Source organism: Temnothorax curvispinosus, unplaced genomic scaffold, assembly GCF_003070985.1.
Source record: "Temnothorax curvispinosus isolate PA1 unplaced genomic scaffold, ASM307098v1 QBEX01008326.1, whole genome shotgun sequence".
NCBI classification, from domain to species: domain Eukaryota; kingdom Metazoa; phylum Arthropoda; class Insecta; order Hymenoptera; family Formicidae; genus Temnothorax; species Temnothorax curvispinosus.
Genome location: NW_020218106.1, coordinates 126,632 through 150,149, shown reverse-complemented (window position 1 = coordinate 150,149; position 23,518 = coordinate 126,632). Strand labels below are relative to the sequence as shown.

General features: G+C 30.3%; 1 protein-coding gene across 6 annotated transcripts in view; it reads right to left on the bottom strand.

Moving 5' to 3' along the window:
• Positions 1-2,468: 2,468 nt before the first annotated feature.
• The window catches only part of LOC112457806 (protein PRY1-like), a 48,125-nt gene continuing 27,075 nt past the window's right edge, over positions 2,469-23,518 (bottom strand). For 3 of the 6 annotated variants that reach the window (XM_025021041.1, XM_025021047.1, XM_025021043.1), the window contains 8 exons: positions 13,224-13,484; positions 10,978-11,070; positions 7,047-7,227; positions 4,570-4,704; positions 4,232-4,383; positions 3,417-3,777; positions 3,095-3,284; positions 2,469-2,769 (listed from right to left, as the gene is read on the bottom strand). In XM_025021041.1, the coding sequence (XP_024876809.1) occupies positions 2,609-2,769; positions 3,095-3,284; positions 3,417-3,777; positions 4,232-4,383; positions 4,570-4,704; positions 7,047-7,227; positions 10,978-11,070; positions 13,224-13,484 (1,534 nt within the window). In that variant the 3' untranslated portion in view covers positions 2,469-2,608. Of the gene's footprint in view, positions 2,770-3,094; positions 3,285-3,416; positions 3,778-4,231; positions 4,384-4,569; positions 4,705-7,046; positions 7,228-10,977; positions 11,071-13,223; positions 13,485-16,484; positions 16,755-23,518 lie in introns of those variants that run through there. The other 3 variants (XM_025021046.1, XM_025021044.1, XM_025021045.1) reach the window with 3 other exon arrangements.

Here is a 23,518-nt window from a genome sequence, read left to right as displayed (position 1 = left end):
TCCGGACGAAAACGACCCATCTTTACAGTCAACGTTAGTCAAAACCGTAAATAATTTTTTTTCGTTTTTCCGTTTTAAAGTATTCAATGTGTCCGTAAAAGTGTCACAAAAACATCTGACTGCGAAAAAAAATTACAAAAATATTTTTGTTTAGTTTTTCTAGGAAATGGCGCAACGGTCGGACGAAGATGTTTCTCAAATATTGCGTCCTCGCGAGGACAAGAATTATGTGACCCTTAACTATTGACTTCTTATTAATTTTATTACTAATTTTTGAATTATTATATATTTATTGCTGTTTTTACTACGAAATTTGGGGCTAATTGTTGGCAATTTTGAGGTCGCAAACTTAAGCATTTAATTTCAAAATAATTGCATGCAATATTTTTTTTATGAAAACTACACTCTTCCCCTTCAATTTCTTTTTTTATTCATTTCGATATCTTTATTTGTCTTAAAGTTATGATTTTTTGAGTAAACAAATGATTTTACCCCTAGATTTTTCTAGTTGCTCCATTTTTTTAATACAAATTATGTGAAAAAATTAAATTGTTTATAATTTTATGATTGATACTTCAAATTGAAGGTTTGAATTACCTTCATAAATTTTTTTAGATTTTTTGTAACACTTTAACACTTAAAAAAAACGTCAGGACAAAAACGACCCAGGTTTACAGACTACAGGTGCCAAAAAAACGTTTACAGACTAAGGGTTAATAATAGACAAAATCCTATATTATTATGATATTCATTTTTCTCGTTCAATTTAAATACTATAATCAATGTCCATACTCATCAATAATTATATTTCTTTTTCATCGTTAGAGCTTAACAATTTTATGACAATTTTTACTCACGTTTGGAATTTAAGGCTGTGTTGATGTTATAGAAATTATGTCCCACATTCGTGATGTAAAACTCGAAGAGCACAAGTTTTTTCTTAATGTTTATAAAATCGCTTGTCAAAGTTCTCGTGCCTTTATAACGCGAGAGTACGTCATCGAGCGTACATCCGTAAGTTTTCTGAACGTTTTCAAATTTTAACTTTTCGCAAAATAGTATTTATGCTAACCTGATTCTTCTGATAATTTTAATATATCTCCTACAGCCATACATGATTTAGTTCGTATTTTCTCCTTTTAATGCGGTATTTAGATTGATTATATTATCTCTGACACTGAATTCCTGACACTGCTCACTTAACATCCATATCGCCTTTAATCAATATATCATGAAAATCAAATAATCACTCAACAATTAATTAGATAGTAGTTTAATAATAAATATATGGTGAAAATGCGGACCATTATTCTTTTCTCTCACGATTCTCGCATGATTGTAACGACGTATGTTTAATTTTAATGAATATACTTTTTTATCAATATTTAGGCAAATATTTTATGCAGCGTGTTCACTTGTTTTTAAAGATATGCTTAAAATTAATCACATATTAACAAATTGAAATAAAGATAAATACGTGTTTTGTTTTCAAAAAGTGATTAAATTACATCGTTTTTATAATAATATTTATTCACTTTCTTACGCGTCTTAACTATGATTATTTTGCCATACTATATCTAGTTTACTGATTAGAAGTGACCATATTTAAAAGCGCGAATTTGTTTTCCAACTTGAAGAGAGGCGCATGTATTTTCTCGCGGTTGCACCAGATATCACACAAGTTCCTTCGAAAGTCTAAGCAAGAGCTTGGTGCACTTCGAATGAGCTCTCTTCGAATGACGTGAGTCTTACAGAAGTGTCCAGCTGGTTTTTACAATAAGATTTAAATAATTAAGCATTCCTCGACCACAAATACAATTGTAAACGGTTGTACGTAATGTAAAATAATAAAAGCAGAAAGCAGAGAGAAAAAGAAAAAGAGAAAGAAAGAGAATGTGTATCTATATGTATACATAAAAAAAGATATACAATATGCGACGTTGTAACGCGATGCGTGCGATGTAAATTTATTATAAATAAATTATTATAAAGCAGTGAAGAGAGCGTTTTTCGATAATATCTGTATCTGTTATTAAAAAAAGTTCTATCTTGGTAATTATGTTATAATAATCAGAATTACCGCTAATGTTTTTGTGCAAAATTTATTTATTTAATAATTAATATTAATAACTAAATTTTTACTAATTAATAATTTTTTTAGATTGAGTATATAGAATTTAATATTATAATGCATAAAATATTTATTTGATTTTTTCTTCTCTACCGCTTTCATTCCGTTTATAAAACATTCTTTCCCTTTCACTTCTTTTGTAAAATTATATTTATAAAATTATATTAAATTAAAAATTTTATCATAATAATATATATTTATGTTGAAAGCTCAATTTAAGGCAGATAATTATTTTAACTTCTGACAGATTATCTATTATTTTATTTTAAAAATTAACTTCTTATTACTATTTGCTGAAGATAGAGGATACTGAAAATAATAAAGTCAAGAAGTTATAAATATGTGTACGTGGAATGTTTATTATACGTATAATATGCACAAGTGTATATACAGTACATTTACTACGCGTATACCTCGTTCTTCTGCACAATACATAAATACAGGATTTAAATACATTATCGATAGAAATGAGTCCGGCTAACAAACGCTCTTTATAGGCTTTAGTACATTTTCAGTGAATTGTCCTACTATATTACCTCTCGGATGGTAACATGCTACCACGACACATGTACCATCCCGTTTAGCCATAGCAATACCCATTTCGGTTGTGTTTTTCCAGACAATTTGCGTAAAATGGCCTATAAAAATAAATACTATTATTGCGAGCATATTTTAATTATAATTTTGTCACAATTTTTAAGTTTTTTAAACATTTTATTTCTTACAATATAAAAAATTGTTAAATAAGTTAATATATATAATTACGATAAATATTATAAATTTTATTATAGCAAAATAAATATGAAATTGAATCAATTAATTTTTTTTTTTTAATTGATTTTTTTATTTGTTTTGTATAATTTCTGTTTTATATATAATATTTCCATTCCATTAATTTTTTTTCCTATTTTGTTATTGAACTTGAGATAATATTAAAATACATGAAAATAATACGATACGTACATGTGTTGAGAACTTTCGGCTCAATGCCAAATTTATGTTCTTTCTTCTCGGAATACCACTTTGATATGACTTCACGTGCAGAAACGATCAGTTTAGGATCGGAACACTGCATCGAATAAATGTTTTCGCCGTACGGAGACGACGATTGAGGTATCAGTTTATTTGTGTTTAGCAACGTGTTTGCCCAGGCCTACGGATAAATAAACATGCATAACATCTGATTTTTACGCTATTTGCTACAATTTTTGGTCAGTTGTATTTAAAATACATTGCAGATAAAATTATAAAATTTATAATAATATTGTATATTCCGAAATATTACCTTAGCAGCGGCTGTTAATTCCGGACTTAATCTTAAATCTGGTACTCGATGTTTTCTTCGATATTCATTATGAACCAATAATGCTTCTTGCCGCCACGTTTGCTCGTTTATATAGTGTTGTTTTAAGTCGGTAAAATTAATCCGTTTTGCAGGATCCACGGGTGGAAGAACATTGTCTGTGAAACTGCCTAAGAAATTCCCAGCGGGATTGTAATTACAGACAACATAAACCTCGCCATTTCGATTTCTAGCCATTCCCACCCCTAACTCAGTACTGTCCCTCCAGATCACTTGTGTAAAATGACCAGTCTTCAGTGTTGTAGGCTCCTTTCCGTATTGATGCTGAGCTTCTTCAGCATACCTACAACAGGTAAAAATTCCCACATATTATATTTAAATAAGAACAATATAATTATCTTATATTATATTAATAAAAATTTATCTGTGATGCAGATTTATATGTATTAAATATATTCTGCACAAAAATTTCAATCTGTTAGTTTTAAATACAAAAATCAGTTGACTACGTCAGGCAATTCAACATGAATAAAATGTAATTAAATACTTAAAATAATAATTTAAAAATTAATAGATTTTTATCTTTTGTTGATGAAAATGTAGATATATTAAAGAAGAACAATATTTTTTTCCATCATTATATATTAATTATTTTAAATATGACTTCAATATTATAATATAATGTGGCAACCATAATATAATATGTAATATGATATATAATATATTATATAAACATATATATAACATAACATAATATATACATTAACAATAAATATATATGCAATAATTAACTTTACCATTCATTCACCGGTTCTTCGCCTCCGACAATAGTCTTTGGATTGGAGCTCCACATGCAATAGAGATTCTCTCCATAGTCAATGTTCGCCCTGTGTTCTAATCTACCTCTAGCAGCCAATATATTAGCCCAGTCTTGACTTGTCTTGCACAGCTAAAATTAAACCAACATCGTTATTTATCGTTTCCCGTTAAAGTTGTCAGCAGAGATCCCTCCACGCTTCCGAGAACGAAGCAAGCATAAAAAAATCAAGTTTCCTCGTTTCTCGGAAGTTGCACAGTGAGGGCTGCGACTTTATTACGATTTTATTGCAAAAGAAAGATCGACTTTCTTAGTAACCTGCTTGCTGAGTCGTAACGGCGGTACTCCATGCCGCGATCGGTAGAAATTATGCGTATCGAGGCAGACGTTAATAAATTCCTTCGGTGGTCCCGATCTGCGCACAGACGGTTTACGCGTATCAATCTTTGTTATCTACAACATATAGAGAGAGAGCATCATATAACGGATTAAGATCAAATAATAAATCCGCAGATTTGTTAGTAAAATCTATGAGTATATATACAAAGATCATAGTTAGGCATAAATTACATTTTATTATAATCAAACTACGTTTTGCATTTTTCAAACATTGCATTAAAGCTTTAGATTAAATTTGTTTATATCTTAGGTTTAAAATGTAAAGGTTTAAAATTTAAACATTTGTAAATGTGAAAAATTCATTTTTTTTTAATTATACAATATTTATCAATATATCAATAGTATTATTATATATATCTTCCCCACAAGATTTTGAGGACTTCAAAAAATCAGAAAAAAATGCAAATGTTATTGTTTAATTGCGAATTGAGTACAATGCCAACGCAGCAAATGCATGGTAAGCAATACAACGATATAAATGATAAAAGCCAGTGTCCTTAATAACTTAAACGCGAAACCATCTACAGGAAAAAACTGACCGGCAGAAACGATTTCCCATCGTCCTATAGGATCACAATTATCTGCTACGCGATTAGGATGACCATAGATAAACTTCTATTCGCACTTCCGTTTGCGTGACCGCTCGTTAAATTTCTCTTACTTGCTGAGAAAATTTACCGAGTGTAGTAAATGACTAAGGTATAAATAATGAAGAAATAACTTTTTAAAATATATAACTCCGATGATTAAATTAGAGATCGCAATCGAAAACAGCGATAATTATCGTGGAACTCAGACTGACGATAGTTTCAGAGTTTCTCGACAATCACCTGTTTAATTGCCTATAATTTGCACGTAGGCGGTGACTTAATAAATTGGATAAAAAAAATTACCAATATTGGACGATCAAATAACATAAGACCGTGATGCCGAATAATGTTTAAAAATTTCTTTAAAAAAAATATAAAATAGACACTTATATATATATATATATATATATAAATAGAGCATTTGTAGAAGAAACGAAAGGAGGAGAAACTGCTAGCTTAAACAAAATTCAAACAATTTAAGTTCCTACAATTGCTAGTTATTAGTGCCAGATAGTCGGCTGAAAACTTAGCGGTTATTCAGCTCGCTCTTTGATGAATATACATCAGTTCGCGCTACAAATCGTCTGGCCGTTTTGTGAGCAAGGCCATTAGCGTAAGTGCAAAAACATCCCGCGCGTATATGAAGAACAAGTCCAGCGAATGAGAACGCGACGACACGCGCGCGTGGAAAATAGAGCGGAAAAATTGGTTCCGCAAACGCGCGAAGTGCAATTTGAACCTTTGACGGATTATAATAGTCATCGCGCGAGATCGCCGGACGATCGTATCCGAATGATCCACCGGTCATCCGAGCAGTGTAAACGGTGACTCTCGAAAAAGGAGCGATCCTGAGTCATCGCGGGTGGCAATGCACTTTTCCGCAAAGCACATGACGTTTAGGCTCCTTTCACACTGCACGCAAAGTCAAAGAGTTACGCTTTCCAACTGGCTAATTTACCAAGTAGGTTGAAACCAAAAGACTCTTAACATAAAGAGATATTACAGGTAGATCGATTGATGAAAAATTAGCTACCGAAGAGATAGTCTATATGGGTTTACAAATCAATTAGGATATTTGCCTCTAATTATATGTATATATGAACATCTTCTTACGTACAATAGATAAATATGTCGATTCCTTTTTAGACTCATCCAGTATTGCTAATCCGATAAAATTGTTAACAAAAAAATTATCAAGAATCTGACAGAAACAACTATATTTATTTCTACATAGACGGCTTCTTATCGCAACGCGATTTATCTTCCCGAGAAAGAAAATTTATTTATGATGTAAATCTAGACTCTTACAAAGTATAACACTTTAGACGCGTTTAGATCACGTAGTACAATAAGTAGCACGATCTATTTGCTTATTACGTTGCGTTGCAATTTGCATCGTGATACTATCTTTCCTTTATTTATACGCAACGTAAGCGTTTGCGTTGTGCATTTATGTGAAGATATACTAAGAAGATTTCTGTCGTCTTAACGTGTGCTAGACCGTCTATAAATATTATTGCTTTTAAGTTTTTCAGACTTTAACTTTTTAGATTTTTCTCTTTTGCGAGAGTTTACATAATATAATCTTGAGAGTTTAGATAATAAAAATTTGAAATAAAAATTTTCAAGACTAGAATTTTAAAATCGTGGAACATTGTGTGGTTTCTTCGTCCCTTGAAATTATTTTAAAACTCTGCATATTTCGTTTATCTCGAATTTTTGTAACTTTAAATTTTCACTAAATTTGCGTTTTTGGCTCTTCGGAATATTAGTGCATGGCTAATACATTGCAATAGATGTCAATACCTGTGAGGACGAATATCTTGCGGAATCGGGAGAAGCCGAGGAAGATCTAGCGCTGCTGCAAGACATGCCATCGCTTCCTAGACTGCCGTGGAAACTGCCGTGCAAGGAATTCGACAATGGACCCGGTGATGCTGGCGATGCCGTCAACGGAGACTTCGATCTTACCGAGTCTGTCCTCGACCTGAAAGTAGACCGATTACACGGTGTACGAAGAAATACATAGCGCTCCTTTTTGCTCCAGACAACATAGTGACGCATGAACACTGAACGCTTTAAATAAGCAGATCGAATTTATTGAAATCCTTTGCACTAGAAGCTTTCATATGAGCGAATGTGAATTTTATTTGGATTAAATGTGCTTTAAGAATTTCTGTACAATTAACTTAGCTATTTTAGGAGCTCTATAGAAATTATATACAAAAGAAAATCGTTAAAATTGTTTTGACAGTAGTTATTTATAATTAAGAGTAAAATAACTTTTGAAATATATGTGAAGTACATGACACAACATGTAAAGTACATGAAATAGGTATACAGATTTGTGATCACTTATAGGTTAATAGTATCACATAAATACACGTACACAACTCAGATATTCTTAAAATCAATTGAAGATATAATACAAATAATAAAAAAAATTGTATGAAACAATACACATAATACTAATACACATAAAAATAAATAGATATTATTATAACTTCATTAATTTAATTATCAAAAGGAAAATTAATTCATCATAAAATATTAAAAAATTGGTTTTAAAAGGAATTTTTATTAAAATAACAAAACTTAAATAAGTAATAAATAGTATTTGTTGAAATATATAAAAGTACGTAAATTTTTTTTACAATAAGCCTAGTAGCCAAATCAAAGATTATTTTAAATTATTATAAGTATAATAAAATATATTATCATATAGTGTAAAAAATCTAAGAATTCTAAAATAAAAAAAATTTAATTAAAATTTTTACTAGTTTACTTTAATTAGTTATGTAATTTGCATCTTCTTCTCTGATCCTGTAACCCAGTGATAAGTGATGACATTGACATTAAATTGATATTGAGTTTCGTGAATCGAAATGTATCAAAAGGATTATGTAAATAATATAAATATTTTTATAACAAAAGTGTAATAAATCACAATTTAAAATTATATGCCTTATTTTTAATTGTAAATTTTTATTTTATTACATTACTGCTTGTTTAAGAAATATCGTTACTTTTTTGATAATTTTTTTCAAAAACGCGAATTATATGAAACAAATATTATTCAATTATTTTTAAATCAACAATCTACTATTACGATCAATATGTTTCTTTTTTTTATTGGCATAAATTATTTGCGTTAATACATAAAGCATAAATATAATACTTGTAAGGTACAAGATTACAAACAGTCTGTCCTTTTGTATCTCGATGAAATGAGAGCAAGCAGGAAAGCCGATGAAATTATGCCGAACCATTATGGCATGTGCAATGAATCAAAGCGATTGAACATGAATTAAGGTATCTAAGAGCACTGTGTAATTACAACGGTGTCTCTAATCTAGTTCTCTAAAATCTAAAATATTTTACGACAGGCTGAATACTGTGTTTGCCCATGTAAACAATCCCCACGACGACGTAGATATCCAGTCATTATACACTTATAATGCAAATCCATGATCGTTCCATGCAAAATTGCACATTGACTAATGAATAGCAATTTTGCCGGACTGTGTAGTTAACTTCGCATTAGGATGCATACGGATGCACCGCAGAAAACGATCGTTGTGAATTATGTTGTATAATTTTGCCAATCTCGATTTAAAGATAGGTACGTTTTCAGAAGCTTGCAGATATTATTCGTCGAATTGAACCTATTTATTTATTATTATGTTTATATTAAGTAGCCATATTCTGAACAGAAAGTTCTGAGAATATTTTATGTGCGTTTAACAGGTTTCAAGTAATTCGCAATCTGACATCTGTTTATTGACGAATGCACGCACAGAACACCAAATGGCGTAAGAACATATTTAGAACAGAAACTGCTTAAAATATAAATCTTAAAAAGTTTTTAGAAAAGTCTGGCGCACGCGAGAAGATTTAATTAGATATAAATTTTAACTGAATAGCTATGTGCATTTATGTAAAACAAAGTGTAATGAGAGAATATCCACTTACTTATATATTATAAAAAAATTAACCAATATTAATTAACATTATTTTCTATCATTTATGCATGTGAATCAAACATTTAAATGTAAGAAAACCGCTTTGCTTTAAACGGTTAAATAAATTTTATTAAAAATTCGAACAATTTCGGTATTCAGCCGAAAGATGTTACATCAGAAAGCCAAGAAAGAGCTGAAAATTCCAAAGTCTTTACTGGACCCCGTTACAGATCACGCGAAATAGCGAACACTTCATCGTGCTCATCTACGTATATCGTCACAATACGCCTTTATGCGAGCACGGCTCGTACTTCCTTCTTCCTACGAGCCTTTGCGACGCGTCCACGGCCACGGTCACCGCAAAAGAAAGGTTGTCTTTTTTTTTGTTATATCGCGCCCAGAGGAAGGAGACAATTGTAAGTCTTCAAAATGCTATAAGAGCCTGACTACAATAAAATACAGCACTTATTTATATTTTATAATAAAATGTTAATAAAATATTTTTTAAAGTTTTGAACTAATTTTTACTTAAATACAATAAAGTCTTGTTCTTGTAATTTTTTAGATTAAACGATGTTTTATGAATAATTCTCAAAATATTGATAAAAATATTTAAATTAGGTAAGAATAAGATAAGAATAAGGTTCTTTGTTATATGCCTTTGAGATATGATTCACAAAAATGTGTAACATTCAATCGCTTGTTGAACTTAAGGCATGCAGTATTTTATTGCATATTTCTTCCATCTCATTTTTATACCTTATAGCATTGTGTTTTACTCATTCAAACGAGTTGCACGAAAGTTTTTCCCGACCACGCCGCTTGCGTGGGCGAAATTGCATACGGGTACGTCAAGCAACGATTCCTCTTCGATAAGAATTTAATACCGACAATACGAACCTCGCAGCGATTAATCTTTTATGTAAATGATCCAAGTGAATTTCTTCTCACAAACTTGACAGCATATGTACAAATGGCGCTATATAATTTTAACCATATTTAAACAAAACTACCCAAAATCATTTATAAATTCTAATTAGGATAAAATTATATGCTCTCTTAAAAAATTATACTAATACAGATTAGAAGCCTATCTTAATTATAAATCAAAGTAAATAATATATATTTTGCCTGCGCAACTTTGTATGCGATTGTGTACAGCATTTTCATATTTTCAATTTGTCTTATGATAAAAAACTATTTTCTTAAGATAATTGTTAATAAGAGTTACACCAAATATTATACCTACCAAATTTAAAAATTACAAATGATAACATATTGATTTGAAAACTACTATTACCAAATAAGAGAGGTATCAATAAAAATAATAATAATATAAAGAAAAACGCGCATACCTATAATATATTTTACAGCCTCCAAAAGATTCTCGATCATACTTTCAATTTAACTCAGCAACGGATAAATCTCATTCCTGGCTAACGAACATTATCATCCTGTTACGCTATCGTGAAAGCCGGTAATTTACAGTATCCTTACAGAATTGCCATCTTCTTGCGACTTGTTTGAACGTATCGTAAGCACGCGAACTTTCAGCTGTCGCTCTGCTTTCTATGTGCCACCTACGCTAGTGAACTAGGACCACTTACCGATCCTAGTGAAGTTTCAGAAAACATCTGACAATAAGCGACAAAACACACTGGCAAAATGCTATCGGTGTCGTGTTCGCGGCAAGTCTGTCTTTCACATGCTTACTCTCGCTTCACTGGAATCGGGATTTGGTTAAACTGCAAGTTTGTGCCGCATAGGCAATATACCTGTCAGGTGACACTTGATCGACAAAACCGACCACCTTCTTTTTCGTTCCGTGCACGCTGAGCGATGGCATACTACAAGAGCAACGACTTACACTAGAGAAATGTTAAATTGTATATGTATTCTCACTTCTCGTGTAAATAATGTTAGAAATAAGACCATTCAAAAATTCACGATAAAATTTCATAAACTTCGGAGAGCTTAATGCTCGACAATGATAATGACGAAAACTCCGAAAGTTTAAGGCAATAATAGAGTTATCTGTCAAATATTATATTACATTATTGATTATTCTTTGAATTATGAATCTTAGCAACGTGGAAATATTGTTGAAAATATAAGCATTTTCAACATTAAACAAACAAGTAATCAACAGAAAATTATCTTTCTCTCTCATTTAACTTCACGTATAGTTATTTTATTAGAATTCTAATAAAATTCTATTCTATTTTTAGGTATACTCAATATAATACTAAAGAATAATATAAAAATAATATAACATTAAAAAATAAAACATGATCTTAATTAAATATTTGTAAAAAATGCCAAATTGATCAAAGAATCAATTGATAAGTTATAGTAATTCTTTTATATAACGTTTTGTGTACAAAAATTGTATTCTTAAAAGCATAGGTTTCTTCGGTGATGTATCGCATTATGTAATCCTACATTCTATTGAAAACCAAAGTTGTCTCGATTCCCAACATTACTCGCGAGAGAGTGCTGAGAGAAATTAATTGCTCCGTAAGAATGTAGAGAACCTGCTAAATGTCATACGACATTTCACAGATTCTTCGCACGTAGGCTTTAAGATTAACCGAAACGAAAGAACAAGTCGCTCTTCCGCTTTTAGCATACGAGATAATTGAAAACTTGCGGTTTGCGGTTTCTCTCGGAATACCTTTCCATAGAATACAGATGTATATATCAAGAGTTTACTGTCCTATATTAATATTGAATTTTTCTTAAGATTCGGAAAAAACTATCGTCTATTATTAGTTTAAGCTTTAATATTTTAATTTTTACCTATTAATTGCAAATAAAATTTCTAGAGATAGAATAAGAAAAAGACAGCAAACTTGGAACACCCTGTACATATATATACGAACCAAGAGAAAGGGACTGAAATGCGAGACAGCTGATTTTACGACAGGTAAAGTTTTGTCCACTTCAAACCATGTAACAAGTTTCCGGTACACGTTTGTGTAAGAAGGAAATGCACTTCCAATCACGTACAACAAAGAAACATTTCGCTAACACGCAGGACTAATAGTATGACAGATATATATAATATCAATTTGTTATAAATATACTACAACATGCATTTATTTCAGTATTGTTTTAAATTGTCTATTTGCTTCTAATATTTAGATCAATTCTAATGTAAAATTAAGTGACAAAATAAAATTTTAAGTTTACTTTTTATACGATATTCCAATATATTTCAATTTTATATATTGCACATTTTATAATTGTAATATAAATTATAATATACTTATATCATATTAATATATTTTGTGCGCACGATATAGTTTTTGAAAAGTATCAATTTCATTTTCTGCAAATATAATTTTACAAATAATACATTTGCTTCAATACACGTATAGCAATTGCTTTAATTCACTTTTTTCTGCTTTTATGTTTTTAGTCAAAAAAGGAAGCAATGATATATAACAATCAAAATATAATTATTAATTATCATTGAAAAACTATTTATCATATTATATCTAAATCGGTACTTGCCGACCTATGTAATTTCAAACTTTGATATATACCGTAAAATACATCTTAATTTTACTTGTTATACGTATTTCGAGGGTTGTTTATTATGTTTATTGATAGGTTAATGTCTATTAAACTATAGTACCAGAAAATAATTTTAAAACCCTGTTCTTGTTATGAATACATATGTAATCAATTTTTATAAATTTTTACTTATTTTTAAAATTTAAAACAGTGCGAATGAAAAATGTTAAACAATATGTATAAAAGCTAATAATATTCTTTAAATATTAAGAACAATAATTTACATATTTTAATAATAAAAGTTATTGCGTTGAGTAAAATATAATATTTCAAAATCTCTCTAGTAAAACATTACTCAATACGTTATCGTATTTCACAATCTAATTTAAGTTTAAGGTGTCTTGTTAATTTATGTCGTTTATAAACATAAATAATTAATGTAACAGAAGAAGTCTACTATTTTAGTATATCTATAACGCTAATAATTGGAAAACCATCAAACCTGCTAGACTTCGGTGTAACGATGTCCCTCGTTTCGGAAGTGTATTTCCTTTCGGCTCGACCACCATTAAAGAGTTCAACGGTTTCCCTGGTAACAGTTTCCAAAAGAGGCTCACCACCTCGTCTTCCTTTGCTGAATGTCCTTTGATCCGTTTTACGGACCATAACTACCCTTGACGAGGGTTGATTAAACTCATGTCCGTGCATAGTTGGAGGAATCATAGCCAGTGATTGCGAAAGAGGACCTCCGATTCGCGGAGACCTGTAACATAAATAATTATAATAATTAATAGCGTATTAATATCTGCATGCAATATAATTGAAAATCTAAATAATAATTTAGACATTGCTATACTAAATATCAATGATATAATCATACAGTTATAATTTTCATTAATTAAAACTGAAAAATATATCCTATACTTTAAAATATTACATATCTGTTATTAGATTTTAATTATTGTATTTATTTTGTTATAATTCTAATATATAATTAATTTCTAATTAATACATAATCAACGTTTTTGCATATTTTGATGAATAAAAATATATGAACGTATTGCGTACATGAAACAGATTACAGATATTACAATATTATAATGTTTAATTAAATTAAAATATATGTATATGCACACTAGGGTGTGTCATTTTGGAGCAACTTTTTTTTCATTTCACGAATAACATATATACTTGCAGAAAGGTAAAATAAGATACCTATTAAAGTTTGAGCACTTAATATTAATATTAACAGGTCGCTCATCGCGATTTTTTATTTTTCATTTAGTAAGATAAAAAAAATTTTATAACTATCTAACAAACAGTAATACAGCATTGCTCCACATAGATTTTTGTAGTAAATTTACCGCTCTACAAAAAAGATCTCTTATCATTTTTTTATAAATTCAACCGTTCAAAAGATATTCAAAGTTAAAGTTTGATAAATTTTATAAAACTTGTTTTTGCTTCTTATGAATTTTGTATCATATCGACTATCAAAAATTATGAAATAATCAATACATATTTTTGTAGAAAATTTAACGATCTACAAAAAAAGTCTCTTAAAGTGAGTCAAAATGACACACCCTAATGCACACATATATATATTATATAAAATTTGTGTGTAAGTATCTTTACTTATTTACTGTTCAAATTGCTATTATTTTTATTTTTTAACTGTTATTTTATTCGAGTGTCATGATACGCCACTTATTTCAACATAACGGTTGCATACCATATATTTTTCAACGTATAAATGCATCATCAGCTGCAAAACAGTATGCATTAAATAACTGACTTAAGTAGAAGAACCAATAAATCGTCACTATACCGTTTCCTTTTCGTGATCAACGATCACAACATATGTTATAAACCGGTTCTTAGCGATACACGCAATTATAACATCAATTGCTGGTGACTTTAATTATTAATCGCCTTCTCTTCGAACGTTTCTGGGCTTTCTTACGCGTGTAAATTAGTATCTTGGTCTCCCTACTCGTTGACGCATATCGCAAACGAATAACACTTTATATCCGGAGGCAACAAGTTAGTATCGAGGAGAATTAAATCATCTACAAAAACCGATAGCGACACTATTATTGTTTTAAGTAGTAATGATACTTACATTTTCTCTTTTTATATAAAAGCTATTAATATCACATGCTTGAATTCCGTTACATCGACAGCTCATTTTATTCAATATACTTACGTAAAATTTATAAACAAAGTGCAAATATTTCGGGTAAAAAATTTTTCTACGCAAAAATTTTCATCATACACTTTAGAATTATTAAGAATTAACGTATTTTATTAATTAACTATAAAATGTATTCTAATCGAACAATCTACTTTAATATGATTAAAACTTCAGAGCTGCTTATTAAATTTAGTGTTAAAAACTTAATAATTACTGTAAAAAGTTGCAGTCAATGAAAATTTTACTTAACATAAAATGTTATAAAAATTATTAGAAAATAAAACCTTAATTTTTCGAAATCTTATAGACAATCCTATTTCACATTAATGCAGTATAATGCAGTGCCATTGTTACAATTAAAATGTTATGTTGACGAATTTTACAAAGATATGACCTGGTCGAAGTTAACACTGGTTGTTACTAGAACGGAATAACTAGAACAAAATTTCCTTTCGACGCAAATCGTCATTTGTGTGCGAAACTATGGATTAGTCGGACGATTAAACTGCAGTATGCACGTTAACAGTAAGTATAAGGAAAATCTCCCTCTTATCACGTCTAAAGTATCTCCTCGTTAACCCATCTTAACTCTTCATCGCGAATAAATTTTCCTTATAAGAGATAATTGAACCATTTTAATAATAATGCTGTTTTATTTTCTTCTTTTCCGAATATTTAAATATGTAGATGTTAAAAATACTGTTCTAATATTTTTATTTTTTGTTTTTGTTCAACTTCAATGTATATTTTAAAAAATTGAATAAAACATTTTTCATTAAACTTATTTATTTCTTCATAGCTGTTTTCTATCAGGAGCATTTCGTTTCTAGACAGCATTGCTCAGAATCAATGAAGGAAGAAAATATGACTGTAAAAGAAGTTATGTGCAAATTTTAACAAAAATTCGTGGAATTTGATAAAGAAGTTGAGAAACACTACGCGAGAGGCAAAAGTATAGTTGACGATATAATTGTACATACCACTAAAAAGATGTATATACATTTCACATTATTATTACAGGACATCGCGATTGAACCTGAAATGTCTATCTTGAAATAAAAATTAAAAATCTTTCTTTTTATTCAAATTTTTATTATTGTATGCTTGATACTAGCGACGCAGATATAAATGTCAGTCAGCTATTTATATATTTGCTTTTTATTAAAAGTATACCTTTGCACCTCGGTGCACCTTCACCTTTGCACCTTCGATGCACTTTCATGGCGATCACTCGCGGTCAATTCGGAGCGAGGCACTTTTCGCGGTTGCAAATTCGCACACGAATTTATGACTGACCATCATAGAGAAGCAAAGATATCATATCTCAAAACTTACAATGTTCACGATTATAAAAATTACTCCTTGTAATTTCTTATTATTTCTCTTCCGCGTCCAGAACTAAAATAATATATAACGTTTTTTCAAAAACTGTAATAAATGCGCGCGTTTACCGTTTTATGAATGCCTATTCTTATTATGTAAATTGCAAAAAATATCACAGAATTATCTTGCTTCAGTTTACCATTAAAGAGAAAGAAGAAGAAAAAGACTATAATGACGATGACTTACGGTGCAAATAGTGCTCGATTTCACAGAGAAACGTCGTTTTTAACAAAATCTCCGGTAGGACACCATGGTGTTCTCACGCGGCATCGGGGCTCCAACTATACTCGGTATAAGCCGCACGACAGAACGAACAAAACTGGCACGTCGGCTAGGACAGCGAAATGAGAGAGACGGTTCCTCTCCCGGAGAGGAAAGGTGGCCAATTAGCCGTTACTCGGCGCACATGCCTCGACCAACTATCCGACGCAGCTGCGGCGGCGGCGGTACGCTGTATCGCGTCGCTGCACCGCGCTGCACTGCTCGCGCGCTTCGACGGAATCATGCACGTTCATAAACGCGCATGATTTCTGCGGGTCTCCCTCGACAGGCCACGAGCTGCGAACTGCCGTTCATTCGAGCTACTCTTCGACGAAAATTATCGACAACAAATATTAAATGTGTAAACAATTTTTTTTATATAGCTACGAAACAAATCTAATAACTTTTATTAAGCGTTTCGAAAAAGATGCAAAACACTATTTTCGAAAGCCAGTCATACTTTCGCGAAATTTGGAAAGAAAACATTTGTCTGTTGATGAAACTCATTCTATAATATATATAAAATAAACATTATGCAATTTAATTCGCAAAATAAGACTTTATATATATATAGGTATAACTAAATCACGTTCTATATTTTACAGATTGTAAATTACGGAAATAAAACTTATTTGTAAAGTCTTATTTATATATATATATATATATACAATATAGATGTATGACGAAGAAGAAAGGCCGCGAAATGGCACTAAAAAATGGATTCGTGCATGATGCGTATAAGTTTCTTCCGCTTTCGCGACAAAGCGTGCTACTGTGCACCTCGCAGAAAGCAACATAATAATTCGAGAACGAAGACGTACGGCCAAGCGTGTACCGCTATTCCGGCTGACCGGAATCACTGCTCTGGAACAACACGGTGTCGTCCTCTTGCTCGATTCGAGAGTAGAAGCGCATTGATCTCGAGCGTGTAACGCTATCGAGTAATATTGTAAAATATAGAATTTACATTTTCATAAATTACTGCTAAACATTTAAACATAAATATCAATAAAACTGCTGCTAAAAATCAAGATCCCATATTCACTGTAAGTGTACTCATCTAATCAGATTATTCAGATTTAATTTAATTAAGTCTAAATAAATTTTGTTTAATTTTAAGTAATTTCACAAATGATGTAAAAGAGATAGTAATTTCTCCATTATAGAGTGTAGAGAGATGTAATATATGTATATTTGTTTATTTAGTTCCAAAATTTCTAAACATATAATAATATTTATATAATATTACTTGCGAGTGGCAGTGCGTGGTTTAGTGGTAAAGCGCTAGACTTGGTAACCGTGAGGAATCGGGTTCGAGTTCGTCTGATAATAGCTAGGAATTTTATATTTCAAACTGCACCTCTCACCCCGCACGAGAAATTAACGCAGGGAGCTTTCGTGCAAAGAAACTGAGCTCCGTTTTTCGGAAGAGATCATAAGCCGTTGGTCCACATTAGCAACTGGCAACTGCAAAAGCATCTTGTTTAGCAGTTGACAGTCTTTATGCAGCTACACCTACCAGTAAATCTATCATTGTAGATGTCATTGAATACGTAATAGAATAATTTATAGTTTTTTTTGGCGGATGGCTTTCAGTAAAATTTGTATGCGCACTTATTGTGATCTTTAGTGACAATTTTTTAAATAAAAAAATTACTTAATAGATATTTTGACGATGTTGAAATAATTTACGTAGCACTTGTGTTATAACTTCTCCATAGCTTTCTATGGTTTCTAATTGATTCAGTATTACATCATATTAGATTGAAGGATATAAAAGATTTGACCAATTGTAAAGTTAAAAAGTTTTAATATTAAATAATTTATATAAGAATTTATGATATAAGAGAGTTTTATATATGTAATTCACACTCTATTTTAACTATAACTATAATTTTAAATAATAGAATTTTTATTTAAATAATTAAAAGAATTCAATAATTAAATTAATTTGTACAAACTTATGTGATAAATAGTTTATATCATTTAGTAGATTTTATTATAATTAATCTGAAAGAATAAATTGTATTTTAAATTACAAGAATGCGCTTTCTGTTTTTCAAATATTTGTTGTTTATTAATTAATTTCTTAAACTTGTTCAAAGCACTAAATATTTTTAATTATCTCTTTCACTCTCTTTCCAATTTAAAATTTCGCCGTGATCTTATTTTATCTTATATCTTTAAGCTAGCGTATGACTTTCACGTATAAAAACTGTAGCAGTGAAACAGACGCTATATTGTATTCATTCCCGTGACTCTCGTTATCTGAAGGATTTATCGACGAATTTAATTTATAAGTATGGCACGTGCCGGTGCGCGGCCACACGCTCGCATAACAGGCGAAACACTCGAGCGTGCAGATTATCAGAGCGACCAACTAACAAGAGGACAACAGGAAGCCTTACGAAACGTGTAAAAAGGACGAGCCATTTCCGGTCGAGAGGACAGACTCTGGGTTCACACGCTACTTTCATTTGTACTCGAAGAATAGCCATTTCTTCGTTGTCTACCGAGAAAGAAACTATTGCAACAATCTCAATAATAACAGCCCCTGTCGATCGATCCGTCGCAACCATGTGATCGTCGTCCAGACTTATCTTCATTACATCATCGCAACCTTCAAATCAAACTGTTATTCTTCGATACACGTAGTTAATTTTCCGCCAACCTTCGAAGCGTTCGATATTATCTTCGAATATTTTATTACGTATAATAAAGAAAACGTTTAGAGTTTTGATATCAATAATTTCCATTAAAAAGAAACCCTGTAACAATTTACTTATTGTTAGACGAAAAGAACAATCGTCTGAGATTTTACGGAAAGATATATTGTAGGACACATAATATTGAAATATGTCTAATAGACAGATAAGTTCGCTTATTAAAACTTAATTTTTCTATGTATTTTAACAAAAGAGAAACGTATTTTTGTGCTATAATATTAACTGAAACAGTACAATAAATTGCTATACAAACGCTTCGTGTCCTCGTTTGCATTCAAGGGTTGATAAAGCAAGCGTTGCATAATTCACTAGCAATGCACACGAAACGGAGTATCGGCGTTCGTTCAAGGTCGAGTCAGGTTGGCCGGCAACCATGCACCGTAAATCTGCATCACAATGTCGTAGGTTGTCAGTAGAAACGCGGAACACGAACAAAACTGTATAATAACCGGCTCATTTTAGTGCCAGTGGCGGGTGATAAAACGCGATTACATAAAATAGCATCGCGAAAAACCTGTCTGAACTCTTGCAGCACGGACTTTTATCAACTGCTGAAGTCGCACGCGTAAAAGCAGCGGAACGATTTGCAAAGCCATGCTGGCGATTTCGCAAATCGCCCGACGAATCTCTTAATTGCTTGGAAAGTAGATCGTTGTATCGATTTGGAAAAGTTTTTAATGGCACTACGTAATTTCGGCGTTTATTACAACTCTGCGAGGAAATTTGCATGATAGAAGTTCTATACTCAAAATTAGAGTTCTATTCAATTACGGACTCTTGAACTCGAGTCAATTTAATTTAACAAAACATTTTACATTTAACAAAAAAATGTTAATTTTCTTATTTTTAGCATTTATTTAAATATATACATATCAGATTTTAAATTTGTTGAAAATTGTCACTTAAATTAATTTAATTAATATCTGATAAAATAAAAATTTGTTTAAAAAATTGAACTTTAAACTTGGTTCGCTTATGAAATAATTTAATAATTTTTTAATTAAATGCCCGTATAAAAAAAGAATATAATCAAGTACAATTTAAACAATAAAATAAATTATTTATATTCACAAATTTTCTTCTTACAATTAGTTAAAAGGACCATTTTTAATCAATTATTTAATTAAAGCTCAGTTAAACCGATTAGTAGATATATTAGTTAACCGATTTTAATTATTTTTTTACACAACAAAATTATATTTCTTTAGAAGAAAAATGTTAATAAGTAACATAAAATATTACTTAATTAATAAATTAATTATATTTTAAATTTGAATTGATTAATATTGATGTATAATGCAACCGATATCTACACATACATATATTATCGTAATAGTAAAATAAAAATAAAGCAAAAATGTGCTTCTATGAACTTTAAGCAATGTATTATAAACAAAAATATAATGACTCAAAGAAAAATGTATCATGTAATAAAAAATATGTTTTATCCAATGCACATTGTTCATATTTTTACACATTGAATGATGCATTGCGTGCACAAGGATGACACGATCAACGGCATCACAGTCAGTTTCCGGTACGATCATTACAGATACATAGTAATTTAATCCACGAGGTCGCTATGACTCGAAAGGTGCGACTCTCGCACTTAAAAAATCCGTGAGATATCAACATTATCGCTGTAACAAAAATGCCCGTTCGAGACGTTATTACGCAATCGTCAATACACGAAGCGACCTCGATGAAAGAAACAGAATAATTATCTCTTAGTCGCTCTCACTACAGCGGAATTGCGATGCGAATTAATTTGTTATGAATTGCTACCTTGGAAAGTTAATTAAATCCATCGCGAAAGTTAATTAAATTTTCAACGTAAGGGCAAGTAATTCCAAAGTCTTTAATTAAAACGTTGAGAACGATATAAAAAAGTTTCGTTGATATACTACTTGGATATAGTGGACTACAACACTAGTTAGACATAACACTCATTATTATTATTACATTAACTCATTTATTAACATGCTTTCAATGATCAATTTAACCTTTTTTCAGTAATTTTACATATAAACTTTGGACTTCTTATTTCAATATAATAATAAATATATAAGTACATATAACATTTTTAAGTAATTTGCACATTATCGAAAGCATATTATATACATACACCATACATATAAGGTTAAAGGTACTAATTTTGGAAGTAATGTAAATTAAGTTCCAAGAATCTTTAAAATTGTTAATATCAAACTTAATCATCCATTTAGCACTGACTAACATTAAGCATAATGAGTAATAAGTAGATATTTTATAATTAAATCTTTCTTATAATTAAATTAGAAATTCCTCAAAAATAATAATTGAGTACCTATACGATTCCTAAAAAATGAAAAATTTTTAATATAAGACCAGAAATTTTAAGAAATATATCAGATGTATCATAAATATTTCTCTCTATGCGCATCCGTTTTTCTTTAAAAAAAAAGAAAAATAATAAATAAAACAAATCTTTTTAAAAAAATTGTGCTACGACAAACCGGGCTTTGTCTTCAGAGATCAAAGACAACCTATGTTCACAAACGTTAGTACCATAAAGATCTTGCCTCGGATTTTGCATGACATATTCATCCTTGAACTATATAACAAAAAAATTCTGATTCAACACATTTGCTTCACTTGTAATCTTTACTAAAATTTAAATTACATTTACAAAACATAAACCTTTCAAGCGTATCACATATATTATAAATCATAGAAGGTAGCGTTTCTAAAACTTCTCCCTGATACGCAATTATTATTCTGAGACAAGAGTTAAGAATAATCGCGACAAGATAGAAGTCTTCGTTGTCATCGAGGTTGTCATAAAGTGTTTTTTAATAGCATTTTTAGATAACGTTAGCAAAGCACTTAACATGAACTCGCGAATGTGAACGTTTTATGAAGAAGCTGGATTTTCTGCATGATCTCGAATCTTAGACCGCTCCGATCCAACATTGAAATTTAGCTTTGATCTGACATTAGAAGAGACTATACAAATAGGCTTCTGACGCAATCAGGACCGCGCCATCAGTTAGACGTAATAGCCGATAATTAGTCAGTGGTTTGCGCAACAACCATTGTCGACTAATATATTTCGACGAACGGTTTGAAAAAGTATTCTGCGAACTTTCGCGAAAGACAATTTCAGATCTATCAACATATAAAAATATAGAGCTAAAAAGTACAAAAGTACATTTCACTTTTTATCAAACCTCTTTACTATAAAAATTGTATTATTTATATATGTATATATAACATAATAATACAAATTAAAAATTGTATCGTTTAACAAGCAAATTTATAAAATAAATTTAAATAGCAAAAAGTTTATAAAAATATAAATTCTGTTACTATAAAATATATATATATATTAATATAATTTATTGGCATAAAGCATAAGAAATATTGTCAAAATGTAATGCATCCGCTTTCTTATCTTTAAAGTTTATCTTTTGTTGATAGATACAGATATAAAGAGATGTACAGACAACAGACCAAGTACAAAACTTGAATCAATATCATTATTTAAACTGGCGACTATTTATAGCAGACATTAGAAAGGTGACATCGTTATTAATGCTAAAAATTAAAGTTGCTAACAATACAATTTGCTAAGCAACTTCGCTATATACAAATAGACTTCATCGTGTTTAATATAGGGTAAATTATTTGAGAAACAGAACTAAAATATCTTTCTTCGATCGGAGATGTGAGAAAATATATAATAGAACTCTATTTAGATAATTCTGAACATTTGTTATCATACATAATATGTGATGTAAATTAAATAACTTTGTAGTACAAAAATTTACGTATTTAATTTTTAATTTTTAAATTCGTTTCATATGATATAGTAAAACATATGGTTTCATGTCTTACTGTAACAAAGAATAGAAATATTTTTCGTTGCAGGAAACATTAATGAGTTTAATAACTCTAGAAAAAAATATGATTTGACGAAAGAGATTATACTTATTATACCATTCTTCGGAACCATCTAAAGGTATTGTACTATTTCTGACTCACTGTATATTGTACACATATAACGTCATCAACTGCGAGGACGTTCTAACGTCAATTAACACCTTATCATCTTGACATGTTATATGATCAAAGCACACCTGATCAAAGTTTGAAGTCTTGAGATAAGACTTTTTAAATTTTGTACAGACTTGCAAAAACATGTACTTTATTCAATAATTATATTTCGATTATGTTTTGGAATCAATGCAAAAA